This window comes from Sylvia atricapilla, chromosome 5, assembly GCF_009819655.1.
Source record: "Sylvia atricapilla isolate bSylAtr1 chromosome 5, bSylAtr1.pri, whole genome shotgun sequence".
NCBI lineage: Eukaryota > Metazoa > Chordata > Aves > Passeriformes > Sylviidae > Sylvia > Sylvia atricapilla.
The window spans coordinates 22767893-22791778 of NC_089144.1; the positions used below are offsets into that span (position 1 = coordinate 22767893).

Genomic DNA, 23886 nt, shown 5'->3' on the forward strand with positions numbered 1-23886 from the left:
GGGTTCATTTTGTTCTCTGCACCTTTTTTAGACACAGCAATTCTATCCAAGAGCAGCAATGCTTCTAAAGGCAGGGTGGTTTTTAAATTTGGGAAAAAATATTGGATAGAAGAGTCTCTCCTGCATCCCTCAGTACCAGATTTTCACTTGCAAAGCACTAAAAAAATAGGCATAAGTGAAAAATATCAATAGGAGCTGAATTCCTTCATAGAAAAGAAACCCAAAAAACTCGTAATTGCAGTATTGCCAAATTCTAAGAAACAAAACAGCGAGTCTGCCGAGATCATGGGTTTATTTTTACCTTTAACATTAGCCTCTCTAAATGTGCTCTCTGCTGCATAAGGAAACTTCCTTTCCTTCTTCCCTAATAAAAATACTTCGTAGTGTAGCTCAGGAAAAAAGTCTGCAGATTTAGAGTCAAATTCTCTTGAGTAAGCCTTGGATAATGACAGAAAAAATTAAAAAAAATCCTACTCTGTTCAGGGAAATTTTGTGTTATTTGTATTAACAAACCACACAGCATAAAAGATCATAATTACACTAATTATCTCCTTTTAGCAATGGCAACTGTCAAGAGGCCATATTATAATTATTATCCAAAAAAGAAGGCGCAGAGGACTGAAATGTTCAATCAAGGAGACAAAAATCATCCTGTGCAGTCAAATGTTGTGTTTTGTGACAGTGCTTGGACCTGGCTGCAGAACAAGCTGCTGTTTACACACGCAAGGCTTTGATAAATAATTAAGGGAAGCTTCTCAAACTCCAGAGTATAATAAGCCTGACCTCATACAGTCACTTCTGTGGTTACAAGTGGATAAACACAGAGTCAGCCAGGACATCTCAGTGATGTTATTTTTATGGAAATATTCACAGGAGAAAAAGGAGGGGTATTTTTTTTAACACTGCCAATCCGAATGGATAAAGGCTTAATCATCGTGAGGTTTTTTTGGAGGCGGGGGGAGGATCACTCTCTTTTCACAGCTTTGAAGGGAACTTTGTATCTTTGTAGCCTCTTATCCTTCACTGAAATTTGCGTTAAATTCACCAAGCAGCTCGAAAGTTGCTTAGAGAAGACTGAGAAATTAATAACTCAATTCCATATGCTATTCATCCCTAGGAACCAGGAAGAATCGACAAGAAAACAGAAGAATCTGTGCTGAGGTGCTGAAGAAAAGGACTCACCCACAGCAAAACTTCCAGCAACCACCTGTAGGGTGAAAACAAACAAACAAAAAATGTTCTTTATTGCAATTACAACAGGAATTGGGAACACTGGAGGGTTCCTGGAACCAACAGCCCTATTGGGGTGAGATAACAGATGTTCCTCCAGCTGTGCAGAAACCACCCAAAACTCTGTTCTGAAACTGCCTTGCTGAACATATGAAATGATTATTCCTTAATTGCTGGTGCCCAGCTCTTCTGAGAATTTTGAAGGAGGAGAAAATCCTCATTGTGAAGAAAAAAAAAAAAAAAAAAAAAAAAGTTGGAAACTGCTGCTTGCTTACCAGGATGGGACATAAATATTTCAAATAAAGGCGTAGCCTCTCCCTAAGTCACTTTGTTATGCAGAAATTCAGGTTTCCTGTGGAGATATCTCCCTGGGAAGCAGAAAAATTTGGTGGTGATGGTGTGAATAAATTGTAATCCAGGATAAGTTTGTACCATCCTCCGCCACGCAGACATTCAGGTAAGAATTTGTGTTCCTAAGCTCTCTCAGTAAAAATAACAGGCACTGAAAAGCACAAATTAAATATAAAATATAGAAAAGTGTACATTTGCTATGTACTGGGGTTTTTTTTCAACATATTCTGGGGGAAAAAGACACTTTGTGGGGGAAAAAGGGTTGGATCCAAATACCAAGGGCTTTTCTAAATTTCTTTAGTAATTCATTTAATTCCCCCTTGAGTGGAGATGGACAGGGGTGAGGGCTGAGTTTGGGGGATGTTTTTTGTCCTTAAAAAATAATAAAAAGAATAATTTAAATTAAGATATAGGAAGAAAGAAAAAAAAAAAAAAGCTTAAACAAACCGGTGTCCTTTAAAAGTTGGTTTATTTTGAACAAAAGCGTATTTTAAAAGGTTTTAAAAGGTTTAATGCCATTTCCATGAACAAGGCCTTGGACAAACTCCATGAAGGAAACATTCCCAGGTTGATTAATTACTTAAGCAATTAGCACAAATCCTGCCATAACAAACACTTGTTTATTCAGGGCTTCCCTGCCCTGTATGAACACACGATGCTTTGACAAATGCCACCCTCATGCAAAGCAGCTTTACCCAAGTGTAGCGTTCATTATTTAATTTAAGTATTAAGTTATTAAATTGATAAAAAGTTTACAGCTCAATATCCTATTCATCCTGAAAGTTATGGACCACAGAATCCACTCTTTCCCTCATAAATAAACTTTCCCTCCCCACTCTGAAACGTGAAACAAACACTCCCCCAAACAACCGAAAAATCTGTGTAAAAACGAGGTTATTTAACGTGGTATTTGTTGTCTCCTCAGGGCTGGAAGGGCTGCAGATGATGTGGAATCGTAATGACACTCAGGGCAGAGAGAAATGGGAACTCCAACCTCCCCAGCTCCAAACACTGCACAGCACAGGGGCCATTTAATAAAGGTGAGAGAAGGTGGAGGAAAGCAGAGGTGAGGACAGATGGATGTCCAGGGGATCATGCAGGACCTGTCCCTGATGGCACCAGGACTCTGAGCTGGGCTGTGTGACCCCAGGGACAACACTCAATGTTGTCCCCATCACAAGCCAACCTGTGTTCCTGTGCATCCCGGGGCAGCTGGAGGTGGCAGGGTGGTGTTGGAAGCATATCAGCAGCCAGCCAGAACCGAATAAATCCGAACAAACAAAGGAGGCACAGCGTGGGGTGTGCGGGAGGGATGGAATTCCCGGCCGGGAATCCTACCACCGAGCTACCAGACAGCCGGGCTCTGATCTCACTCTGGAACCTGCTCCGTGGCCTCTGCCGATACTTTACTCCAAGAAGTCTCAGGATGACCTCCAAAAAGAGGTGTCTGCTAGGCACAGAGAGACTCGGTCTCTTTGGAAAGTTTAATTTTTATTTTTTTACCCCAGCTGTACTGAAATCTCCCCGGACCCAACCCAAAATGTTCCTCTCCTCAGCCCGTGGCACCGCCGGCCCCCGGGGAGGCGGGAGCGGGTCACTGGCAGTGCAGCAGCTCCTCCCAACGAATCGGCTGCGAAAACACCTCCCGCTCCAGCCAGAGCTCGTAGGAGTAGTGGAAGTCCTCGGGCAGCTCCAGGCGCTGGCCCAGCACGCTCTGCAGGCAGTTGTCCACCGGGGCGAACTCCGAGTCCTGCGGCTTGTCGTACCTGCGGCTGTTGAAGGCTTCGATGTTGGCCCTCAGCGTGCATTCCTCAGCCTGGAAATCCCACGGCCTCGCGTCGATATCTGCAGTGAGGAAAACAACACCCAGCGTGCAAAACATCTCTTTGACAAGGTCTGAGCAAAAGAAAAGCTGAGGGGTTCACGTGAATTAACCAGAGTCACTCCTAATTATCTTATTCCTAATCAAATCCTATTATGCATGCGTTTCAGTTTAAGATATCCCATAAACATCTCTCTGACAAGGTCTGAGCAAAAGAAAGGCTGAAGGGTTCACGTGAATCAACCAGAGTCACTCCTAATTATTATTATTATTCCTAACCAATCCCATTATGTGTGCATTTTAATTTAAGGTGTCCCATAAAAATGTAATTATTCCTGCTTTAAAGACTCTCTATAATTAGAGAATCCTTGAGGCAGGAATAAAGAAAAAAGCCAGTCCCTGCTTTTTTCACAAAGACCTCACCAATTTTACTGAAAATCTCCACTGACCACTGAAGCAGGGATCAAAATTTAAAACACTTAAAACCTAGTGAGCTTATTATGAACTCCAAACTCAAATTTTTTGAAAAAATTTGAGCAAATATAACTATGAATGATATTGAAAAGTTGCAATAACCATAACATCATGTCACATTATCTAAACACATAACATGAAAAAAAAGAAACAACCCAGTACTTTCAAAGCTGGCTTTCATGAGCTCTAAATCTGACAGTGCAGAACAGTGCCATAAAACTTCTGAAAAAATCTCCAACAGTGACAATAATTTTAGATGGTTTTGGGCCAAAGCAAGTCAAGCTGATTGCAAACCCACAGGCAGAGGGATAAGCCCAGGTGTGACAGTTCTGGCTTCTTTTTCTGCCAAGGTTGGGATTAACACGTGGGAGTCGCAGTCTGTGTTCAGACTCGGTGTTTATTATTTCTTATCTATTTACAGACTCATGAGCTGTGAGCTCTAACTAGCAAGTCAGAGAATGCAGGTAAAATGGAGAGCTTCTAACTCTTTCCTAGAGTTTGATCCTTTCCACTATTTAAGCACTAATCACCCAATAATGAGGTGACACCTATATTATTTATACTTTTGACCCAACAATGACCACCCGAGGCCCGCAATGTGGATCTTTTTCACCCAGTTACAGAAAACCACCCAAACCCATGGAGAAGAAGGTAGAAGAGGGTGAAGAAGGATTCAGACAAATCCTCCACCTTGCCCCGTACATTACTATATCCTAAAAGCCCAAATTTAAGTTTTTCACATATGAAATCACACAATACTGTTCAAACCACACACCCACAACCCCAGTGCCATCACTCAATTTTGAGAGCCTGTTCCACAGCCTCAAGTCAAATGTGGTGCCTGCCTGAGGGTCAGTGTGTTTTAGCCCAGAAAGCCTGAAATCCTCAGCCTGCAGGGTTCCAACAGGGCAGGACTCACCGTTGCCGTAGGCCCAGTCGTCGTTCATGCGGTGCCGCACCTTCTGGTAGATGGCAGACATGGTCTTCATGTTGCTCTTCCTCCACTGGCGCCCCAGGTACTTGGTCTGGATTTTCAGCAGCTTGAGCACGTAGAGCTGCATCATGGCCTGCTTCACCTTCAGAGCCCGCTTCAGGATGGGGGCTGACTTAAACACCACCAGCATCTGCCAGGAAATGGGCCCCGATTAATGCAGAGTGCTCAGGGAGCCACACAAACGCTGTCTGTGCTGCTTTGGGCACCAACACCTGGGCCCTGTATGCCACAAACCCCCAGGAGAGAGAACAGCAGCCTTCAACACAACCAGCACGGGGCTCGAGGGTCATAGAAATAATGTTATTTGCAGGAGAAAAAAATATTTCTGCACTTAAGCTCAATCTGTGAAAGAAAAAAAAGGAAGATGACCGAGGGCAGAAGCTCCAGCACTTCCACAAGACACTCTGAGCATGAGGCTGGGCTGAACCTGCTGTGTAGAGCCAGGGATGTGACCCAGGTGAAATACTGGAGGGTCTCCAGGAAGGAGAACAGGAGCCTTCAACACAGCCAGCGTGCTCTGCACAGGGCTTGAGAGTCATAGAAATAATGTTATTAGCAGGAGAAAAAGTATTTCTGCATTTGAGACTCAGTCTGTGAAAGAAAAAAGGGAAGATGACGTAGAGCAGAAGCCCCAGCACTTCCACAAGTACCCTGAACCTGCTGTGTAGAGCCAGGGATGTGCTCCAGGTGAAATGCTGGAGGGTCTCAGGGGGAGGGGACAGCCCCTTACCATTGTCCTCGAGTGTTTCCACTTGGTCAGCTTGTTGAGGATCCTCAGCAAGTTAATGCAGGAAAACAAATTCCTCCAGCAGAACTGGTTGTTGTCTCCGGCTTCCTGCAAGGGGAGAAGTGCAACCCTGACCACAGCGCTCATCAGCACTGCCACAGAGATGTCCTTGGGCAGAAATCTTTGTTTTTCTTGTCTGCACAAGTCTTATTTCTGCGGGAGGACAAGCATCAGAGCTGCCTCCTCACTTGGGTTATCATCAGCAGATTCTGGGGAAAGCCATATTGAAACACTCTGATTTTAATCTGCTTTTCATCTAGAGTGAGAGCTTATAATGGGATAAATCACATTATTCCATCATGGGAAATGTATTTTGTGGTAGATTCGTATTCCTTGTTTACAGCCAGAAAGCAAATTGCAGCCTGGTGATCACCACTGGTTTTGCTAACTATATAAATTAATTCAGGCTTAGGACACACATTACAGACCAGTAAAAGGAAATCATGAATCAACACAGGATGACAAATAGCAACGTTTGTATCAAGAAAGGATGAGACCTTTCTGTAACAAAAATCCCCCCCAGCCTAAGTGCTGCTGAGACATTGTTTTAAATATTAGGTAACTTTTAACACCCCCAGCTCCAGCTTGTGGAAATATTGCCCGCGGCACTTAGAGCAGTAATTCCACCACTGCAGAAACTGGCTCCATGTTCGAACGACTCCAAGCACAGGAGAAATGTCCTACAAAAATCCTGTTTGGGGTCTAGTGTACAAAACAAGGGCTGCTGAATTTATAAACCACTCACAGCCAGCTACAGCCTTCTTAACTCAGGGCAAAAACTTGACCCATTCCAGAATCTGGTGGAGTTTGGAGGGGCCCTTTCTGTCAGTGTCCAATCCAGCTTTACTCGAGAAAACCCTAGCAGCACAACCCCTTTGCTTTTAAAGGCAAGTGCCAAACAGAATCGAGGAATCCCTGAGGTTGGAAAAGGCCTCCAAGGTCACTGAGTCCAAGGTGTGCCCGAATCCAACCTTGTCCCCAGCCCTCTGAGTCCCACATCCCGGAATTCCTTGGACACCCCCAGGGATGGGGACTCCAGACCTCCCTGGGCAGATCCTTTCAATGCCCGAGAGGCATCCAGAGGTGGGATGTCACCAGAATGCCACCAGGATGTCACTGAGGTGCTGGTGGATTCTATCTGGTGCTTTGGGGGTCCCAAACTGCAGTGTCACATCATGCTCAGGCCTAACCTGTGCCCACTACACCAAGTAATTTTCCCAAAGATCCCAGTGGAATAAGCTAATATCCATTTCTTGGGCTGATGGATTTCTTTGTCACCAGTTTCACCAGTTTGATGCTGTCTCTACATATTCAAGTCAGGGAGGATCTTTCCATCAGATTTATGGAAGGAGAGAACAGGCTAAGTGGATTTTAATACCCCTTCTAAGGGATGCATTAAACACTTTACAGACCCCTCTGGAGTGATGGGAGAGGGGAGATGGGGACTGGCCAGGATTTGAAAAGCCTTTCCCACAACAGGATGGATGAATCCCCCATCACCTCAGCCACTCCTGATTTACACCAGATGGGGACAGCATTTACACCCTCCTTGGGAGACAGCAGTGCTGATCATCCTGGTTCTCCTTGGGAAAACCCAAACACACATTACTGTGCTCAACCCACTGAGAGAAGAATCATCTGTTACATCCTCTGAGAAATGTGTTACGCTGAGATGTTACAATCACTCATCAGAGTGGTAAAAAAAAAGCTAAAACAACTCATGAAGTGCTGGCTGAAGAAATATAAATAGGTGCACAAACGTACACCTCAAGTACCAGAGTGTGTCTGATTCCTATTAAATCCTTACTTCCACGGGAATTCTGCCACAGACGAACCCTCATGGCAAAATTCAAATTGGTTTCTGCATATTTTCTAATTAAATGGCTCTCCCTTGAGGATAACATCCATGCCTGCTGGAGGAAAGTGAAAGGTGCTGTCCTTGACTGCAACAGCTCTCAAACTGTCAAGACCCTACTGGGAGCATTTTCTCTGAAAATGTTCAGTTTTCTCCTGAAGGCAGATTGTGAGGATTAGCACGAGCCAGGGAGCCCTCAGTGATGTGTCACTAGATGTCCCCATCGGTCCAGGATAGGATGGAGGCTGGCAGGGCTGGATGGGGACACCCAGCATTCAGCAGCCCGTGGACCTGGGGAAAATCTTTCTCTCTGATGATTTTGACCTTCACACACCTAAGGAAAACAAGAGAGGCCCTCAGATTGCAGCAGCACCATGAGATCATCCCTGCCCAGACTGGATTTGCTCAGGATCCTTCTTAATAATTTAGGGTCTCAATTCCCTATCCATTATTTCCTGTTAAACCCAAAGCTTTCCCCTGTGCTGGTGGAGTCCAGCCTCCTCTGCACTTGAATTATTGTAGTTATGAACCTGCTAGCTTTATTATCCCATCTGCAGTCTGCGTGTTTGCCCAGCCCATCCTGCTGGGCAGCCTCTGGAATACTTAAGGCTCCTCTCTGCAGGGAATTTGGTTCATTCCTTAAACTGGTATCTCATAAAACAGGAGTGCTCAGAGCAGTTGAAGCCTGGTAGGCAACATTCTCTGGGTAAATTCTTTTTCAAAGTGGAAGAGTCTTGTCTTGACAGAAGAAGTGGAATCACCCTCAGACTGTGCCAGGGGAGGCTCAGGTTGGATATCAGAAAGAAATCCTTATGGAAATGGTGGTCAGGCCTCAGCAGGGGCTGCCCAGGGAGGTTTGGAGTTCCCATCCCTGGAGGTACCCATGGAATTCCTGGATGTGGCCCTCAGTGCTCTGGCCTGGGGACAAGGTGGTGTTTGATCAAAGATTGGACTTTGTCTTGGAGGTCTTTTCCAACCACAATGGTCTTGGAATTCTGTGGTTCTATTCTGTCAAAGGGAAAACCCTAAACCAAACTATCTTTATGGGGTGCCCAACACCAGCAGTGCCTCTTCCCCACAGTTGACAGTGACTCAGAGTGGTGATGGGGGGAATAAAAAAGTCTAATTTTGGAAAGGTTGGGGGTTACAGAAAAAGAAGACAGAGAATAGAAAGCCCAAATCCTTCCTCGTGCTGTCACACAGAGCAATCCTGGCCACAGAAATGCTTTCTGTGCTGCTTACCAGACTTTCTGCTGTGAGCTCAGGCAGGTCACAGACTGTGCAATGTGGATAATCCAGGACGGAGATGCTGCAGAAAACAGGAAAGAATAGGCTTATTAGGAACAAATTAACAGGAGAGAATTTTTTAATGTGATCTATATGATCATGCCCAGGAATCCGTAACATTTTTTTCTGCTCTGTGTCTGGAAATGCAATGAGTAATTTGGGTGGGGAGCAATCCCATCTCTGGCACATGAAGCAGCATCCAAACACGATCCCAGCCTCAGCACTGCCTCACCCCTCAGCTTAATGGAGCACATCGATGCCTCCTGGCTCCAAAGCTCCATCCTGAGTGCATTAATAAGGACTCGAAGGATTTGGATCCATTAAGACACGGCAGATGAGTTATTCATGTGCTTATTTAAAAAGTGGGGGGGGGAAGTAAACAAAATAGATCTGAGGTTCAAAGGGAGGCATCTGATTGGCAGCAAAAAAAATCATGGTGAGTGAATATTCAGAGTATCAGGATTTTCAAAGGCCTCCAGGCCTAAGGGATTTGTAAAAGTAGTCAATAAATACAGCCAAAACTGAAATTTACACCTCCCTGTCTCAGACGATCCAGCTGCACATCCCACAGGTGCATTTCCTGCCTGTGAAACCTCCATCCCAGAGCAGAGGAGGGAGCTGAGTGCTCCTGGGATATATTTCCTCCTCACTTAGAGCACAGGACCAAAAGTGGAAATATTTATAGCAGGAGAATCAACGTATTACTTCCTATTTTTCCGTGCATGCCTCCTCACACAGACACAACCACACAGTGCAGGAGACAGACCAGCCTACACACACAGCTGAAAAGCAACAAAAAGAGCATCAAAAAGGAAAAAAAAGGATCTTTTTATCATTCCAACACCCCTGTGGAGCTCCTCTCCAAACAGAGAAATCCTGCCCTGTGAAAGATCTGTGCTGTCTCACATCTTTGCTCCATGGTAGTCCAGCCAGTGCCCTGCTCCAAACAGGGCTGGTGCCTCTCTCAGAACAGCAGTAAAAGGAAGTGACAACTACGGAAAACCTGAAGGAGACAGGAAAGCTGAATCACAGCTATAAAAAGTGGGAAAGACGTGAAAGATCCTACCCCATCTGGCCTTGATGGAGCTGTGGCCCAGAGATGCCCAGTGGCACTAGATAGCTCCACAGGAGTCCATGTGAAGATGAAAACTACTTTATTTTAAAGATAGGGACTATTTTATTTTAGTACTATTTCAGCAGCTAAATCAGAGATTGGAAGCTCAGCATCCAGCCATCCTCATCATGCCAAAGGGATTTGCTCCCTCCACAAATTTCTGTAGTGGACAGGACACCCCAAAGCTCTGTGAGGTCACCTGGGTCCCCTCAGGACTTCAGGGCTCCCCAAGCACAAAACCTTCCTGCCCCATCACCTCAGTGTCCCCCACCAGTGGCCGTACCTGTTTTTGGCAGTGATGTAAGACATGATATTCTGGTTGAAGAATTTCAGGATCAGCGGGATGCAGTTGGCAAACACCAGGTGTTGGGACACATACTCAAACTGGGGAAGAGAAGGGAAACGGGTCAGCTGGGAGCACCAGCTGTGAATGGAAACCTCTCTCCAGCCAAAAGCAAAGCACTTGGGATGGTTTGCCCCAGACACCTCACAGACCATTTTCTCCCTGGAGTTTGCCATGTAAGGTTTGTGTCATGCACAGCAGCTGGAAAATTCCATTTGACATAGAGAGGACATACAAACTTCACGGCAGTGCTTTAGGAATAGCTGCACCTTGTGTCTTTTCAAGATCAAATCTGTAGCAAAACAGTGTGTGGGGAAGAAGGAAGGAGTTGTAGCTATTACGTGAGAAAATACAATAATTCCTATTGCTCTCACACACTAATTCCAGTTCCCTTAAAAATTTTGACTGAAATTGTATCCCTATTTTCCTACTTGCTTTAAATTTCTCTCTCCCTCAAAGCATTAAATGGTCGTTGAGGTCCCTTCCAACCCAAACCATTCTACAGTTCAATAATACAACAAATCTCTCCCATCCTCTAAAGATACAAACTGCAGCAAAACCCAGTCCTATTCCATCCTGCCCTTCCCATGCCTCTCCATCAACATCTCCAGTCTGAGAGGGAAGGAACAGTTTGTTCTCATCTCAGCCTGGTGCTAGCTGTCAGCATTGGCACACCACAGATGACACCACAGATGACACAGCGCTGGGATGTGCTGGTGACTAATCGACCCTTCCAACCCAAACCATCCTGTGCTTAGTGATTCCTACATTTCAGACCTGCTGGTGCTCCCTGAGACAACCTTTGTCACTGAAAGAACAAAACCACCCAGATCAGACACAAAAAAACCTCCAGAATCAGGGGGATGAAACCTTGCAGGTTTCTCCAGGCTGCAATGGCCCTCCTGCCTGGAGGGAAGAAAGGAGAGGAGCTGCTTTGAAGTGAGAAAAACTAATGAAGGGATGTGGAGGGGGGGGGGGGAGCAGAACAAATGTAGGATTGTAAAATGTGGGAGTTGGTTTCATTTTACCCAATCCAGTAAGTGGATTTATATTTATCCTCAGTTAAATATCAGTGGGTTTTGTAATGCAGAGGGATTTGTAGCATGCTGAAAGCCTTAGGAGAAAAAATTAGAAAACACTAATTGTTTGACTTGCAGAATGAGTGGAGAACTGGGCCACAGCTCATATTAGTCCTTGGGGTTTTTTAACCAAGGAAAGCCCTGGAGTGGGTGCAGTTTGATTGGTGCCATGCAGATGGAACAAAAATCACATTTGGAACAAAAATCAGATTGCAACTATGACCCAGACCTCCTACCTCTGTTGAAACTGGAGCCCCAAGAACCTGATCCTGCCAAAACCAGATTAGGTGACCTCGTGAGGTCCTTCTCAGCACTATTTCTGGGCATTGGAGATGACAGAGCAAAAGAGAGTCTTGCCTAATCCCCTTCCTCTTCCCCCTTCTGCCAGGGAGGCTCGTGCTATTTCCTAAATTTAACCTGAATGGATATTCCCAGAAGCCTAAAAGCTCCTGCCACATGAGTAGGAATGATATTGTCAAAACACAACGGGGTTATCCCAACCGGAGTGACCCTGTACAAGTCCTGGAGCCGTGGAAATGTGATTACAGCTCCTCATGGAAATTCTCCTTGGAAGTCTCCTAGGAGAGGGTTTATCAGGACCGTCAAGCCCAGCTTGGCAATGGCCACCCCCTCCTCTGGGCCCACCTGGTAGATGTGGTTCAGCTTGAAGTGCTTGAGGAGCAGCAGCAGCAGGGCCGAGATACTTTTGACGATGATCTCCTTGTGTCTGTTCACGTCGATGCCCAGCTTCATGCTCTGCAGGACGGTGATGCTGCGGGGTAGGGAAAAACAGCACCGGGGCTGTGGCAGCAGGGAGCACCAAGGGATGTGGAGTTCTCATTCATCTGGGTGAACTCTACAAAACCAAGCACCTTCGCTCCCCACGGGACTCCCATTTCCACCCGTCCTACCTGGTGGTGCCAAAATGGGTTAAAACCAAAATGGGTTAAAACCAAAATGGGTTAAAAAGGGAGGAAAAAAAGGTGGATTGGGCTCCAGCAGGAATGCTGGTGGAGAGGTAGGGAGGACACCTATGTGCTGACACATCCATATGAACTGGGTCAATTAGCAGGATTTTATCATTTGTGTCAATTAGCTTGGAGTGGCTGCACTCGAATCATCATCACAGCATCCCTCCCTTGGCTTTGACAGCTCTGCCCTGGTACCAACAGTAATTTACACCTACCCAAACAAATACCCCAAACCTGGAGCCTCCCAAACCTTAATTTACACCTACCCAAGCAAATATCCCAAACCTGGAGCCTCCCAAACCTTAATTTATACCTACCCAAAAACAGATACCCCAAACCTGGAGACCCCCAGACCCATCAGCTCTCCTGCTTGGCCCAAGGCTTGGTGGCAAGGTTGGGATGGCTGGTGACCACCTGGTGAGGGACTTACGGCATCTCTTCAGGCAGTACGTCTGCCAGGATGTTGATGGAGTCAGTCTTGGCCTTGGAGGTGGGAGCAGCAGCCAAGAGGATCTTCAGCAAAGCAATCTGCAGGAGAGGGCAGGTGTGGGGGCATGGCCCAGGAAAGGGAATTCCTTCCTTCTCCTTCACTTGCTGAAACTGGACAACTCCAAGCCAACTCTACAGGGTTTCACCAGATCACACTCAGCCTCTGACAGACAAGACAAGTGCAGGGAGCTCAGCAACTCTGTTTGATCTTTAACCTGAGGCATCACATGTGCCTGAGCTCTGGCAGTGTGGGTAAAACAACACAAAGAACACCTGGAGTTTGAATGCACTTAAAACTCTGTCTCTTCCCACAGAGCCCACGTGACCCAATCAGCATCTCAGAATCCTCTGAATCCCTCCACTTGGACTGTACTTTCCTCCCAACTCTGCTCAGGATTCCCACCAAAATGTCAGCCTCCAGGTCCTGAGCACCCTCCTGTGCTGAGCTCTGCAGCTCCCAGACTGGCACCATTCCCTACTCCAAAGATGTTCCTTCCTTTTAAGCATGGGGTCTCACCATGTACTGGGGGAGATTGTACAACATCGCTCGATACAAGACCTCACAAGGGGTTTCTTGGACTTCTTCTTCCCCCTAGGGCAGAGAAGAATTAAAAACAAGGGAAAAAGGAGTAAAAATATAAATGGGTTTACGTGACACCTTGGCAACCTCCCATCCTCTCTCTGGTGAGGGGGTGAAGCAACTTCCTTCTTACCAGAGACATGGGGCACTTCTCCAGCTCCTCCTCATTCTTGATCTGGACATCCGAGATGGAAACGTACTTGTGCTGGCAAAACACACAGACAGAGGCAGAGCAGTGTCACAGCTGAAGGAGGAAACACGGCCAGGGATGGTCACAGCAACATCCCAGTGAGGTGTGCAGGTCACAGCAGAGTCACGGGGAACTCATCCCTGTGTGGGACATCCCTCTGTCCCTGAAGCCCCTCACACCTCCTGCCTTTGGTTACTTCCACCTGCTCCTTCTGCCTTCTGTTTTTAATCAAGTTGAAACTTTTTAAGGGAGCCACAGAGAGTTGGGGAGGGCAGTGAAGCTCATTGAAAGGAATTAGAGGGACAATCACCTCCAAAAGACAACCCAGATCTTCGGGTCACTTGGCCTCTGGAGGGGTCTCATTTCCTGTGGAGCACTGAAGGAGCCGAGGCTGGGTGTGCTTCCCCTTGGGAACAGCACTGGTTTGAGAATATATGTCCAAACCCAGATGTGAAAGTCTGTCACCTTCAAACACATGGCAGACACTCACCAGGAAGCACCAATGCTACACCTTGGATAAAGTGACAGTAAAAATGCTGGAGAGGCTACCTGAGGACTCAGTTTTTAATTTTTTGCCTCAATTCCTGCAAGAAGCTCCAGCAGCTTTTCCTGTGGCAAACAACTTTTTACTCCCTGCAGTAAGTGTGTTTCAGGGAGTTTGGCCAGGAGGATCCATGTGGTGGATGTCCCATGCCATGCATGGAGCCGCCATCTCACCTGCTTCAGGGTCTTCACGCTTTCGTGGATCGGCCGCGGGAGCCCGATCAGGGTTTCAGTGTCCCTGGGCAAGAGGAAAGAAGGTCAGCACTGGAAAACACATCCATATTCAAGAATTTCCATGTCCTAACAGGTAAAAGGGGAAGCCTGGAGTCTGCTGAATACATCCCAGATGGGTCAGGAACTGGGAGACCTGTTGGTGTGAGCTGCTGCCCTCCCACCTCCTCCCCATCATGCCTGCAGGAGAAAGGAGAGACATTGGGGTGAAGAATTGGGGTGAAATCAGATGAAATCAGAAAGAGGGTGGAGCCAGCCTGAGCCCAGCACTGCACCTAAAAATGAATGTACCCTGCTGGGCCTATCCCAGCATGACTCTGCAACCACAGCTTGATTTATTCACAAACTGGGTAATTTGCTGTAGATACCAAACTCTCTCAGCTGCCTTTTGCATCAAACCAGTCCCTGGCTTGGGCCAGCGGTCACTTATTCTGGGCTAGGTCTGATTTTTAATAGAAAGAGGTCCCTGGGGACTGTGTCTCCAGGAACATGTTTTTCTAGCGCTGCTTTCGTTGCTGCAGCTCTGGCAAACCCAGCACTGCCTCATCCTGAGCATGTCTTGAGCTGGGAAAACCTGAGCTTTGTGGACACCTCCCACCACTTAACCCCCACTGATGGAAGCTACAGGGCAGATTTTGTGGAGAAAACACTCACTGTCCCAGCGTGAATCCGATGAATTTGTTCCTGCTTGCTTCCAGGAAATGCTCGATGTCTTTCTGTCTGATGGAGCAGTGGAGACACAAAAACAAGAAGGTTGGAAAACAGCCACATGTAAGATCAAAACCTCAGACTGATTTCTAGAGATACCAAGAGCGGTGGACAAAAGCCACCTTGGCTCTCACTGGGTGAGAGCAAGGTGAACCTAAACCATTTGTATTTGCTGTGCAACTCCACAGGAACGTGCGAATAGACGGAGAGGACTTTCCTACAACCAGCACCTTTGTAACCACCTCCTGTGCTCCTCACACGCCTCTCCAAGGAGCATCTGCTCACTCTGAGGGAACAAATGCCGTCTCCACAGTCTGTCAGAGCACACACTGCTCCAACAGCAAGCTGACATCTTGTCCACCTCGGGCATCTGTCATGGGAACTGATCAGCATCTCTGCACTACAGGCAGGACATGAGCTGTGAGCCAAGGCTCTCCTGGACAGAAAGGAATCCTGCTGGATTTACAGCCAGCAGCCAAGGGAAGCAGCAGCCGTTTGATTTCAAAGCTGAGAGTGTTAAGTGACGTGGAGCACCACAGCACCACCATGGAGATCCGTGTGGGAAACCAATTCTTGCTGTGTTTCTGCTAGGAATGCTCTGGACAGACAGACTTAACCCTGTCACTGCGCCTATCTCAAAAATATATATTTGCTCCTGTGTTTTAAAGATACTGGATTAAATCCAGGCTTGGGATTAACAGCAAAAAAACCCCTCACATGGATAAGAGGAAAAGGGGCAGAGGTTTTCACCCTTTTTTCCTAACATTCCCTCATTTCATGTGTGAATAACTGTCTTAGGAAAGAAAGGCACCAAGTCCTTTATCCTAAGATGTTTTCCTCTGCCACTAAAAAAAAAGGCTTCACCTGGCAAAACAGTGGTCCTACTCACTCAACAGGATGTCATTAACCAGCTCCCAAGATGATTAGTTAAGAACTTTGTGCTACCAAGACCTGGCTGGGAAAGCTGACCTGCTCCCACAGCACCCCCTTTCCAGTACAACCTGCGATATCCAAAATTGGATCACCACTAATTGGCCAAAAATTTAGATTTCCCCTTTCTTGGCTTGGGCTGGGTCTAACTGAGCTCTTCCCCAGGGTTTACACACCAAACTTGTGGCAAGTGACCAATCCAGAGAGGACCAACCCTGACAAAAATAGAAGTGAAGTCACTTCAGTTCAACCAGCCAGAGGCCAAAAAATTTCCCAGTGCTTCCCAAAAAACTGTAATGAGCTCCAGGACAGGTAGGGCTGGGGAGGATGGTGGTGACACCAGGTGGCTTTACCTGACTTTGGGGGCCCAGGGGAGCCCCTTGGGGAAGGACACCCTCTCGATGGGCAGGCGCTGCGCTGGCATGGCGGGGATGATCGTGTCCCTTTCCATCAGGTCCAGCTCCCCCTCGATCCCACTGTCCACATCATCGTTCTCCTCTTCATCAACCCCTCCTTCATCATTCTTGAAAGGATCTCTCTCGTTGTAGATGTCCAAACTGTCTTGTTTCATCAGGGGCTGTAGCCGAAGGGGGAGGGAAAAAATTCAAGTCACTTCAAGGATTTTATTTCCCTCTCAGGTGCTGGCACCAGATGTCTCCATCCTGAAAGGATCAAGCTGTCAGATGTACCTCAGGTAAGGATTTCCCTCCTAGCTGCTGCTAGCAAAGCCTTCACAAGAATAATTCCTTCTGTCCCTCTAACCTTGCTGCTCTAGGAGGTGCTGACCCCATTTTCCACCTTAACTTTTGTGGCTTCCATCTGACATCTCTTAGCAAAAGGCATTTTCATCCCCAAACCATAACACAGCAACTCCAAGAGCAGAGCTAAAAAAAGAACTTGCTGTGAACAGTTTTGTCCCTGGTACTTATCAGCCCTTTGCCATAAGGTCAGGATGTCCTCTGGCTTCCTCCAGATCAAACACCCCATGGGGCTGATCTGTTGCCACTGAAATTGGTGGATGAAAAACTGGACATGCTCTCACCATGTGTACTGACCCTACAAATCCCCCAGCATGGGCAGCAGGGGATGGCGGATTCTGCCCCTGTGCTCAGGTGAGGCCCCACCTGCAGAGCTGCCCCAGCCCTGGGGACACAGCAGCAGCACCTGGAGCTGCTGCACAGAGTCCAGAGCAGAGCCCGGAGCTGCTCCAGGGCTGGAGACCCTCAGCTCCCAGGGATCGAGGCTGGGAGAGCTGGGGGTGCTCACCTGGACAGGAGAAGGATCCAGGGAGAGCTCAGAGCCCCTGCCAGGGCCTAAAGAGGCTGCAGGAGAGCTGCAGAGGGACTGGGGACAAGGCCTGCAGGGACAGGACACAGGGAATGGCTTCCCACTGCCACAGGGCAGGGCTGGATGGGATCTTGGGAATTGGGATTTCCTGGCTGGGAGTGTGGGGAAGCCATACCACAAGGTACCCAGAGAAGCTGTGGCTGTCCCTGGATCCATGGCAGTGTCCAAACCCAGCTCAGGTGGGTGAGAAACCTGATCTAACGCAAGGCGTCATTTGGAACTGGATGGTCCTTAAGCTCCCTTGCAACCCGTGAGGCTAAACCTGGAAAACACGGGAGCACCTGGGGCGGAAAGGGAACCATAACCACGAGCACTCCTGGCTCCTCCTGACGGTGCCTGCTGGAAACTCATCCCGGCCCGGGAGGACGCTCCTGCTCTCACCCTGCGGCTGCGGTAGCCCCGCTTCTGCTGCTGCTGCGGCTGCTGCTGCTCCACAAGCTCGATGGCGTAGGTGGGCGGGGAGGCGGCGCGCATCCCCCGCACCACCTGGATGCTGTCCTCGGGCAGCGGCGGCAGCCCCAGCTCCTCCCGCCGCCGCACCTTCATGGCCTGCAGCGCCTCGAACCCGCCCAGCGTGAACTGGGGACAGAGAGAGGGACAGGGGAGGGCACGGAGCGCACCCGGAGCTCACAGCCCTCCTGGGCAGCTCCCCGCTGGGGACAGCACCACGGCACTGCTTCGTTCTTCAGATTCCTCCCCCAGCCCACCCTCACCCCAGAATCACTGAATCATTAGGTTGGAAGAGACCTCCAAGATCATCGAGTCAAACCCAACCCTAACCTCAACTAAACCGTGGCACCAAGTGGCACATCTAGTCTTTTCTCAAACGCATCCAGAGATGGTGAATCCATCACCTCCCGTTGGAATGGTAGACCATTCCAATACATTATTCCCCTTTCTGTAAAAACCTTCTTCCAAATATCCAGCCTATGTTTCCCTTGGCACAGCTTAAGACAGAAGAAGGAGCTGTTTCCTTGTGGCAGCTCCCAGGGCCATCTTAAATAACCCCCTTATGTTTGGGTTGAATGGTGGGGAACATCCAGGCTGCAGCAGCACCATTCCAAAATGAAAGTTTCTGGAGTGAGGAAGGGTCTGTACTCACCAGGAGGACCTTCCAGAGCAGAAGCAGGACCTTCTTCATGGGGAAGTGTGGAGCATGGCCACTGCAGAACTTGGTCACCATCGTGAAGAGCAGCAGAGCAAACGGCTCCTCAGCATGCACAGGGAAACCTGGTAGAGAAGGGAGCAGGGTCAGAGCTGATCCCCCGTCCCTGAGCTCTCCCTACTGGTTCCAGCGTGACAAAGGGACCTCAGCAGGGCACAATGAACTCTGGGGCTCACTCAGCTCCGTCCTGAAGGTCTCCCGGCAGGTTTTCCACTCGGCAGGATCCGTCTCCTGCTCCACACGGATGTTCTCCACCATCAGGTACATGACACTGAGCAGGACCCTGGGGACAGCACAGCAGGCAGGTGCTGAGGCCACCCTGTCCCCAGAGGTTGTGCCAGCCTCCTCCCAGCCCCAAGGGGGTACCTGAGCTCCGTGCTGTCTGCCAGGGAGATGGCTGGCTTCCTCAGGGCGCTGCTGCAGGCCTGGCTGTTCCTGCAGGGGAAGGACAAGCTCAGCTCCAGCCTCCTCCTCCCCACCCCAGCCAACGTCTGTAGCGCTGGGAATGCCACACCAGGGGATGTGACACGGCTGTGCCACCTCAAGAGGAGGAGGAGGGTGGGAAGAAAGAAGATGAAGAGGAGGATGAGGAGGATTGAGGAAGAGTGTGAGGAGGATGGGGTGAAAGAAGATGAAGAGGAGGGTGAGGAGAATTGATGAGTGTGAGGAGGATGGGGTGAAAGAAGATGAAGAGGAGGGTGAGGAGAAAATGGTGAAGAAGACAGCGAGAAGGAAGATGAAAAGGAGGAAGGTGAGCAGGATGAGGACGAGAAGAAAGAAGATGAAGAGGAAAAGTGTGAGGAGGATGAAGAGAAAAAAGATGAAAAGGAGGAAGGTGAGAGAATGAGGAGATAGGAGAGAAAGAGAAGGATGGAAGAAGAAGGTGAGGAAATTGGGGACGAAGAAGATGAAGAGGAGGAGTGCAAATTGAAGGAAGAAGAGAAGAAGGGGAGAAAGCAGATCACAGAATCACAGAATCATTTTGGCTGGGAAACACCTCCAAGGTCATTGAGTCCAAGAAGTGGAGGGGTGAGAAGAAAGAGTGAAGTGAAGAGGACAAGTAGGGCGAGGTGGGCGAGAGCAGTGCAGTCCTCTCACTCAATCTCCATGTTGAGAAGCTCCAGGAAGGCAGAGAAGGTTCCCAGCTGGTACAGGAGGAAGCTGTTGTGCCGAGACCAGTGCAGGACATCACCTTCATTATCACAGTCCCCGAAGACACCTGGAGAGGCCCCAAAGAGAAACCCTGGTGAGGGAACCCCTGGAGTCCACAGGACCACCCCAGGCAGGAGCTTCACTGCGCCAACCTAGCACAACCCCGAGGAAGGCTTCTCCCAACCCCCTTGGGAGCAGATCTGGCCACAGGGGACGTGTCCTTACCCTGTGCCAGGTACAGGATGGCCCGTGCTACTCTGAGCCTCTTGTCCCTGTTGACCACCTCCAGCCCATCCAGCAGGTGCATGACGTAGGCCTTCTGCTGAGCCCTGTCCAGCTCCAGCCACCTCCTGTCCGGCACTAGAAAAGGGACAAGACCTCCAGCCAGGTGCTTCCCTGAGGGTCCCGCTCTTGCCCCAAGCCCCGGGATGCTGAGGCCAGAGCTGGTACCTTGAGTGTGAAAATCCTCCTCGAAGCATCTCCTATTGTGGCTCAGCTCTGGCTCCTCGGTGTAGCTGTACAGCTCTGATGGAGACAAGGATCAGCAGGGACATGGAGGGGCTTCGCCCTCCTCCTCATTCCCAAATTCCTTGGGGAGCATCCCTGTGCATCCAGGCAGACATGGGACAGAGACCTAAACTGGTCCTTGAGCTCTCCTGCAGCTCCAAGGGCACGTTGTGGCCACCCAGTGCCACCGAATTCGTCACCTTCATCCCAGTGGCCTGGCTGGGCTGTTCCCAGCTCCTGCTCCAACTGCGTTTGCAAATTCATTGGGGTTTTTGAGGGGGACATTTTAAGCAGTTTGGGAATGAAGGGAATGCAGGAACACCCCGCAGCTCGGACATTTTGGGTCCTGCAAATAGGGGCTGGACTTAGAGGGAGACGATGTTGCACCTGTTCTTTATAATTCCTGCCTGTTCCCACAGAATTCCTGCCTTCCCCACAGAATCCCTCTAGTCCTGAGGTGCTGAGCGGCACCACGGAGGACTGAAGGGATCCAGCAGGGAAGGAGGAAGGATCCCTTGAACAGGAAACGAGTTTTTGCCAGGCCAGCTCGTGCAGCTGAGCTACACCGAGCTAAAAATAACCCAAATTTTCTCCGGCCACGCCGGGGACCGCGGGGTTACGGAGCAGAAGCAGCCGGAGCCACCGCACAGCGGGAACACAGGGGACAAGGACACGACCCACCTGATAAAGGGTGACACCTCCCGCCTGGGCACTGTCACCCGACACTCCGCCCTCCTGCCGGCCCCGGTGTTGTGCCCCGGGGAATTGGGAGCGCGGGGTAATCCCCGTGTCCCCACGCGTCCCTTCTGCGTCCCCAGGGAGCGAGTGGCCCTCTAATAATAAACCCCGCTCGCTCTATTGCTGCAGGGATGACACCACTCCATATCCATCCCCCATCCCGGCGGGATTTTCGTTTTCCCTGCCTGCCGGGCTCCTATAAATAACAACGCAGCACCCAAAATCTGCTTTCACCTGCCAGCTCAGCGCCGTGGCCGTCGGCATCCCTGTACTCAAATTCCAGGTTGGGACAATCCACGGAGCCCTGCGGAGAGCGGGAAGGGGTTAGGAGGGGGCTGGCACATCTCGGGGGATATTTTGGGATGCGGGATGGCTGCCAGCACTCGCAGCCTTTGCGCCAAAGCTCCTCCAGCCGCCGGAGCAGCGACTTGCACGGATGGGTTTCCCGGGCTGGAGCGGGGAGTCCGTGCGAGGCCGCTTTAAATACAGCGGAAATGTGTAAAAAAATGTGTAAATCCGTGTGTGAAACCAGCATTTCTCAAATCCCGGGGAAAGCAAAGGCACGACACAAAATGCCAGTGAATATTTCGATGCATTTCAAAGCTCCTAAAAACAAACCCCGGGGCTGGTTCAAAGCAAAAACCCCCGGGAGGATGCGGCGGATCCCTGAGCTCCGTCCTCAGCAGCGCAGATCCGACAGCTCTCGGGGCCGGGCTTTGCCTTTGTGATCTCCCCCTCCTCCCCTGCGGATGAGGAACTGGAGCATGAAACTTCGCCGGAGGATTCCGGCGGGGCAGCGAGCAGGCAGCCGCAGCCAGACGACCCAAGGCCGGCACCGCGCCGCCTTGCCCCGGGTAAAGGAACACATGAATGAATAACCAACCAAATTAACATAATTTCCCATTCCGAGTGTCAGTATCCCTCCTCGGCAGCCGGGCTGGAACTGATGCGCATCGTCGCGATTAATATTGATGACCCCAGGAGGATGTGCGGCGCCGGGCTGAGCCCGACTTGCTCAAAACCGCTGGTTTTTCACCCAATTTCTGCAGCCCAGCCCGGCAGGGCCGCTCGGGGTCTTAAAGCCGGTGAGGAATTCGGCAAGGCGCGTGCAGCCCTAATCCGCTTTGAGAGACCGAGCCAGGGGAGCAAAGCAAACCCCAAATTCACGACCTGGGGTCGAGACTTGGACACCGTTCCCAGGGACCCTTTTGGGAAAGGGAAGTGTCCCCGTCCTTTGCTCTCGGGGATCCCGCGGTGGCTTTACGGTGGCCGGGGACATCAGAGCCCGGTGGGATCCTGGGCACCTGATCCCTGTCCTGCTTTCCCAGCCCGGCATTAACGAAGCCGCACGGGCGCGGCTGGGGCAGGGCAGCCCAGCGGGGTTTGGTGGATCTCCGGAGTGATTGAGGCAGGAGGGGTGAAGGGGGACGGAGGGGACTGTGCCACCCGAACCTTGGCGAGGGACAAAGGGGAGCCTGCAGAGTGTGGGAGAGCCCAGGGCTTAGGTGGGTCCCCAAACCCCTGCTGCAGGCTCTGGGCGTGGGGCTGGGAGGTGCTGAGCCAGCACCCCAAAACTCTGCAGCTGGGTCTGGGAGCGGAGCGAGGAGGTGGCAGTGCCGGGGAGCGCCCCTGAGGACTCCGCGCTCCGGGCTGGGCACCGCAGGACGCTAAAGCCACCCCCGCAGGACCCCTAAAGCGCCCACTTTGGAGTAGGCAGCACCCCCAAGGCCAGGCGCTCCCCCAGACCTGGACAAGGCTCCTCCAGCAGGACCCCCAGCCCCGGAGCAGGGACCATAGCAGGTCCCGTCGGAGCCCGGGGGGTGCCGGCACCGAGCTCCGCGCTCTCACCTCGGACTCCTTCCGCTGGCTCCTGAAGAGCTCCCGGCCTTTGGGCAGTGGCTGGGGTTGTGGCTGGGGCTGTGGTTGTGCCTGGGGCTGGGGCTGTCCGGGCCGGGCCCTGCCCGGGGCTCCGCCGCCTCCCGCCGCCTCCATCCCGCGGCCCCGCGGCCGCCGCCAGCACGTGGGGGCCGGCTCGGCCACGCCCCCACCACGCCCATTGGCCTGCCGGGACAAGGGGCGTGGCCTCAGGACACACCTCCGCCTCGCCATTGGTTCGGAGCAGGATGGGGCGGGGCCCGCGGTAACAGCGGAGTGAGGCTGGGGGACGCGGGGGTCCCTCGGTGTGGGGGGGCTGGGGACACATGGGGGAGGACGGGCTTGGGGGGGACAGGGGGTGTCCCTGGGAGAGGCTGGGAACAGGGAATGGTGGGGAACGAGGGGCTATGGGGTGTCCCTGGGGCGCTGAGCTGGGCAGCAGGGCGGAGCCGGCGGTGTCAGAGGTGCCCGTGGGGTAACCATGGAGGGGGTGGCCATGGAGGGGCCGGGGGCACCTGTGGGGCTGCAGCTGCCCCAGCACAGGCAGGGCCGAAGGTCCCACCCCAGAAGCGCTCGGTCAGTCGGGCCGCCCAAACCCCGTTATCCCCATTTTGGTGCCAGGCAGCGGCTCCCGGGGCCCTGGAGCAGGAGTGGGAGCGAGCAGGATTCCCATTCCCACACGCAGTAAAGGGGGGGTGGTTGTTTCTGAGGCGACTATGTGGGTTTGTGGCCGGGGAGGTACCGGGTGCCCCATCTCGTGTCCCACATCCATTCGCAGCCTGTGGAAAGCTGGAAACGCCAAGGGTTTGGGAATTTCCCTTGGCTGCCCCGACAGAGTGTGCAGCTCTGCGGGAGCAGAGCGATAACGGGATTGTTCCAGAGGAGATAACGGCATCGGGATCGTTCCGGCACCGCCTCCCAAGGACACACCAGCCCAGGAACTCGAACAGCCCCGGCTGCCCCAAGGACGCCGCTTCCACAGCTGGAATTACCGGGACACGGCAGGAGCTCAAGGCCCCGGCTTTGGGGACAATCCCCCACCCATCCCAGCACCATCCTCGATCCCTCCTTGTCCTGCCCCACCCCAAAATCCCGATCTGGCCCCGCCTGACCCCAAGGACGTT

The 23886-nt window shown here is 50.8% G+C and overlaps 1 protein-coding gene and 1 long non-coding RNA gene across 3 annotated transcripts; one reads left to right on the forward strand and one right to left on the reverse strand.

Annotated features, from left to right (window-relative positions):
• Nucleotides 1–715: 715 nt before the first annotated feature.
• Nucleotides 716–3918, forward strand: LOC136361178 (uncharacterized). 2 transcript variants are annotated; one of them, XR_010743594.1, is made up of 4 exons: nt 792–843; nt 1118–1687; nt 2507–2621; nt 3090–3918. It is a non-coding gene; the product is annotated as an uncharacterized lncRNA (long non-coding RNA). The 2 variants fall into 2 exon arrangements; XR_010743593.1 differs by having other exon boundaries at nt 716–1687.
• STRIP2 (striatin interacting protein 2) lies at nt 3056–22905 on the reverse strand. Its single transcript, XM_066318906.1, has 21 exons — nt 22736–22905; nt 21122–21191; nt 20093–20167; nt 19868–20002; nt 19589–19709; nt 18857–18925; nt 18667–18773; nt 18428–18555; nt 17707–17904; nt 16332–16555; nt 14995–15060; nt 14284–14347; nt 13510–13581; nt 13314–13388; nt 12738–12835; nt 11982–12108; nt 10198–10298; nt 8756–8822; nt 5602–5706; nt 4797–5001; nt 3056–3426 (listed from the first exon to the last, which is right to left on the reverse strand). The coding sequence occupies exons 1-21, from the start codon at nt 22877–22879 to the stop codon at nt 3176–3178; spliced, it is 2502 nt and encodes an 833-aa protein (XP_066175003.1). The 5' UTR covers nt 22880–22905; the 3' UTR covers nt 3056–3175.
• Nucleotides 22906–23886: the final 981 nt, after the last annotated feature.